Source organism: Trifolium pratense, linkage group LG5 (genome assembly GCF_020283565.1).
Source record: "Trifolium pratense cultivar HEN17-A07 linkage group LG5, ARS_RC_1.1, whole genome shotgun sequence".
Classification (NCBI taxonomy): Eukaryota; Viridiplantae; Streptophyta; class Magnoliopsida; order Fabales; family Fabaceae; genus Trifolium; species Trifolium pratense.
This window is the reverse complement of record NC_060063.1, coordinates 10,750,938-10,756,553: the sequence shown is the minus strand read 5'-3', so window position 1 is coordinate 10,756,553 and position 5,616 is coordinate 10,750,938. Positions and strand designations below refer to the sequence as shown.

General features: G+C 33.4%; 1 protein-coding gene across 1 annotated transcript; it reads left to right on the top strand.

The window, feature by feature from the left end:
* The first annotated feature begins 3,912 nt into the window (after positions 1 to 3,912).
* LOC123886032 lies at positions 3,913 to 4,470 on the top strand. Its single transcript, XM_045935369.1, has one exon. It carries the CDS (start codon positions 3,913 to 3,915, stop codon positions 4,468 to 4,470), a length of 558 nt encoding a protein of 185 aa, XP_045791325.1.
* Positions 4,471 to 5,616: the final 1,146 nt, after the last annotated feature.

Here is a 5,616-nt window from a genome sequence, read left to right as displayed (position 1 = left end):
GACCTCATCTGAAATACATGACCAACCATTTAATTTGTTTAGTGTCAAAAAAATAATAATTATCACTAAAAGCTATAGATTTAAAAATTAATATTACTTTCAAAATAAAAATAGAAAAACAAGAAAGATATTAAATTAAACATATAAAGGCTCTAATCATATCTAATCTAATTACCAAGAATGGAATAAATGTAGCTTGGATATGATTCCACTATAAAATCCAATTACCTCAACAAATAAATGAGTGATTAAATTTGATTAGAAAGATATGGTTGGATTTTATAGGACAACACATGGGGACATAACTCACGTAGTTGAGTTTTGTACTTTAGCTTAAATTTAGAGTAAAGTTTCAAAGGTGACATCACGTGCAAATTCTTACATGTTGACATATTTAGTGGGAACAGTTACAGCAAATTGTAGCTCAAAATAAATTTCATGCAATCCTTAAATAATAACCAATCACTATATCATAGGCAGATATTGTTCCACGCCATCCCAAATTTTTCAGATCACAAACCTGTCTGTACGGACACTACTTTTTTGTGGGTGGTGTGGTGGTGACGACAGAGATTTCATAAAACGACAAAATCTTACTTTGTTGTCATTAGGCATAAAATTTTAATTATATTTCAGGTAATAAAACTTTATTTTTATTAAAAGTGAATATGAAGTTGTGAATTTATACTCCTCTAATTAGGGATGGATTCAGGAATTTATAAAACGGGGGCCGGAATAACTAAATAATAAATATTAAATAAATAATAATTATGATAGTATTTAAATATACTCATAAAAAATAAAAAATACATCACATTGTTTATCTAAATTGTACACAACATTGCTTTGTATCATAAAATTCATCAACAACTCAATTTGTATTAAATTTTTTAGTAATTCTTCTCTCGGTGTAAGTAATCACATAATTAGTTTGAAAATCATTTTCTATCTTGTTTCTCAACCTATTTTTCACAATCTTCATAGCAGAAAATAATCTCTCACTTGTAGCAAACAATCAGAACTACTTAATTGAATTTGAACTTTAGTAGTGTATAATATATATTGTCAAAATATTTTAAAATAAATTATTACAATTACTATGTTGTGGGTACATGTTTTGCACCAAACGGTAGTATACTAATCTTTAAACACATCTCTCAAATATCAATTTATGTGTACATATGTATCAAGAATAAGTATATGAAAATGAGTATCAAGAACAAGGGAGTCTAAGCCCCTACTTACCCCCCTTATGTCCGTCCCTGCCTCTAATGTTAGATTTTATGTTGCTTGCAGATGTTTTTGAGGTATTTAGAAATGAGTAGCTTAATTTTTTTGGTTTTCTATTTTTTTTGGATATAAGCACATAAAGTAAGTCAAACAATAAGTATATTAGTTTAAAAGTCACATATATTAGTTTTATTCTTCTAATGTTAGATTTTGTGTTGGTTGCATATGTTTTTGGAGTATTAATTTAGAAAATGAGTTGCTTATTTTTTTTGGATACAAGCACACAAAAGTAAGTTGAACAATAAGTATTAGTTTAAAAATTACATTTTAAGTTAAATGCTATAAATCACACCTTCAAATGAATTTAGGAGATATACAAGATAGATTGGTTTGGTGGAAAAGTTAAAATGTAGAGTGGTAGAAAAATAGAAAATTCATCAACAACAAATTGATCTCTAAGTTGTAATGGTTTTGAGCCTCTAGAATAAGTGGTTAGAAGTTTGTCAGTTCTTATATAAAAATAAAAAATAAAAAGTTCGATCGGGAGGAAAAAATCATCTTATATACTTATATGTTCAAGAAGTAGTGTTAGGAACACTCACTTTAACACTTTCTTTTCAATGCTCACTTTTTTATTCGATGAAATCATGCGAGTTTCACTACTTTAGTTATGTGGGATCCATTTTTAAAATAGTGGAACCCATGTGAATTTCACTCAATAAATAAGTAAATATTGTAAAAAGATTGTTAAAGTGGGTGTCCCTAGCATTACTCAGGTTAAAAATTAATACTAAAAATGAAATCAATTATACTTGAGAAATCCATAGATTTCAAAATTAAGTCTCCACACATCTAAATCAATCACTAGCTAGAAGGGTAATTAATATTGCTTTCTTCACATTTGATTTGCTAATGACTTCACATGTGCAATAGAATTCTCTTTTTTCTTGTCATTGAATATGTATCAAATTTGACAAATTTATGATGGGTCCACCCATCACCTGGCTTACTTTGGTCATCGGATCCTAACTGTTTGTGTATGTTGAAGTGAAGTCCCACACCCATGTTACCGGTCAGGTTACTTCCACTTTTTTTCTTGCAGTGGGGTATATGTATCTTTTGGTTTACTCTTTGTATTAATAAGGGATACTAGTATATTGTTTAAGATTAAATGTAACATGTGTGTTTAAGAGGAGATAAATAATTAGTGGTGAAATATTTTTATTAAAAGTTGTACATTGAATTTTTCAAAAGTTAAATTGTTTGTAATTTTCAAAAAGCTTAAATATCACATTTATTCATGTATATACGTGTGTTTGTTGTTTTAGTCCTTGTATCATATATTTTTTTGTTTTAGTTCCTGTATGTGTAAATTAAAAAACGACTGCATTTGTAGTTAATTGGTAGCTAATTACCTACCAATTAGCTACGAATGAGCTACAAACTCAAACAGGATGGACGAAAATCAACCAGATTTACAAATACTAGGACTAAAACAAAAAAAAAAATTAAGGGACTAAACATTAAGCTACATTGAGGGAGTTTGTACACCTAACTCAATTGGTGGAACTCCATGGCCTTATTTTCATTTTGGCGATGATTGAAAGGGATTGGGGGTTCAATTTAGGTTTTACAGATGAACTTGGTATGATATGTTAATGTTACAGTGGTGTGAACAAAAGATATAATGAGAAAATCTTGTGTAATTCTTTCTTACATGGCGGTGAAATGTTTATGTTAATCAAGACTCAGAGTCTTGTTAGGGTAGCTATTAAAGATCAAATGATGTATTTATATATTACCCACAAATAAATTTGCTATGTTGAAAATGTTGTCAAGTATGAGTCAATTCTTTACCAATTAGACCAACATTTTCATGTAATTGTAAGAATTATGTTACATAAATAAAAATATTCTTTTTTTCTTTTAAGAAAAAAGTAATTGCTCGGTCTTATAAGTTCTCCACCTCTAAGCAAAATTGCAAAGACATTTTGATATATATAGTGTGTGAGTTCGAATACAGTTCATCACTTTTTTTTTTTTGGATACAAACAAACTTAATATTAGAGGATAGTTATTATTTAGATAATATTGTAATTATTATGTGGATAGCAAATAGTCATTGCCAGCTATAATACAGTCACGATCAATTTGTTATTATTGTCATTATAGGATTGAGATTAATTCTCCTCAATTATAGGATATTGAGTTGTATATATGTAAATGATACTTATCAATATTAATCATTCAAAACCTCATAACAGTACAGTACTGTTACTTTTATATGCTATCAGAGCTCTAAAAGCTTAACAGCTATTACGATCCAAATTTTTTTTCCACCACCATGACTACACCAACTGCCTCTAACAACACCTCCAACAACACCATAGCCGTCGGCACCAACACGGCGATCGTCCTTCAGACCCACCACTCGCTCAAACTGACGAGCCAAAACTATCCGGCCTGGCGTGTTCAGATGAACGCTCTGTTCATTGGATACGATCTCACTGGCTACATCGATGGCACAACAGAGTGTCCTCCCAAAACTGATCCAAATTTCAATTTTTGGACTAGGCAAGATCAACTTATCTTGCATGCTATTATCACATCAGTGGATCCTAGCATTATCACTGCCCTAGGCAATGTGAAAACATCACAACAAGCATGGGAGGTTCTCCATAAATGTTTGCTAGCAAGACCCGTTCACGTATTATGCATCTCAAAGAAAGACTCTCCAGACTCAACAAAGGAGCAAGTCCTGTCTCTGAGTATCTCAACAATGTCAAAGCAATTGCAGATGAATTGGCTATCATCAACTCCCCTCTGGATGACATTCATCTGGTCATTCACACACTCAATGGTCTCGAAACTGAATATCGTGAGATAACGACTGCTATTCGTACTCGCGAAAATCCAATCAGCTTTGACAACCTTCATGATCTACTCACAGATTTTGAAACCTATCTCAAAAGAGATGAAATCAATAATGATAGTTCATCTCTCGAGTCCATTGCCACTGCCAATGCTGCTTTCAAAGGCAAACAACCATATCAGAAACGAGGCAACTCTTATGGTGGTTCTTATCCCAACAATGGTGGATCCACATCCTCTGGTCAATCTCGCAAAGTCATCTGTCAATACTGTGACAAAACAGGACACTCAGCAAAGATCTGCTACAAACTTCATGGTTACCCGAGGCGCACTAACAGCTCCGCTGCACATCATGCACGCACGCACTAATAACTTCGCTGCTCATCATGCGCGTGCAACTCCTCGTACTGCTCCCTCTCCAGAATGGATTATGGACTCCGGCGCAACACACCACATCACCAATGCTCTGGACAACCTCCATCTGAATCGTCCCTATCATGGCACAGATGAATTACTTGTTGGTGAAGGCTCGGGCCTACCTATAACACATACTGGTAAAACATCTATTTGCACTTCCTCTCACTCACTTCAACTACCACATGTTTTACATGTTCCTAAAATATCAAAAAATCTTTTGTCTATCTCATCTCTCTGCAAAACTAACCCTATTTCCGTGGAATTTTTTTCTGATTATTTTTTGGTGAAGGATTTGAAGACAAGGGCTCCTCTAATCAAAGGTCACCATAAGCAAGGTCTCTACATCCTACCACAACCAACATCCAGCCCTACAACACTTCACGCCACCACCAACCGTCCATGGCATCACATCCTTGGTCACCCGTCAGATCGTATTTTGAGTCAATTTCCCTTTCTCAAGCAAATAAAACAGAAGGATCAGAATCCATGCATCTCGTGCAACATAGTCAAGAGTCATAAGCTACCTTTTACTACTTCTAGTATCTCTAGCTCAAAACCACTTGAATTATTGTACACTGATGTATGGGGACCTTCCCCCACAAAATCAATAAATGGTTATGTTTATTACTTGATTATTGTTGATCACTTTACAAAATATATTTGGTTTTATCCTTTAAAAAATAAATCCGATGTGTCTATTATTTTTCCAGCTTTCAAAAATCTTGTTGAAAAATATTTTAATCTACCCATAGTAACTTTATACTCAGACAATGGTGGTGAATTCATTAAACTTAAAACCTTTCTTACTACCCATGGAATATCTCATTACACCACTCCCCCACATACACCAGAACTTAATGCCTTAGCTGAACGCCGACATCGACACATTGTTGAAACTGGCAAAGCCCTCTTACATACTGCCAACCTACCTGCATCCTTTTGGAGTCATGCATTTTGTACCGCTGTTTACCTTATCAACCGACTCCCAACACCAACTCTCAATATGAAATCACCATTTCAAATACTTCACCAAACCAAATCCAATCCTCTACATCTTCATTCCTTTGGATGCTTATGCTTCCCATGGTTAAGACCCTA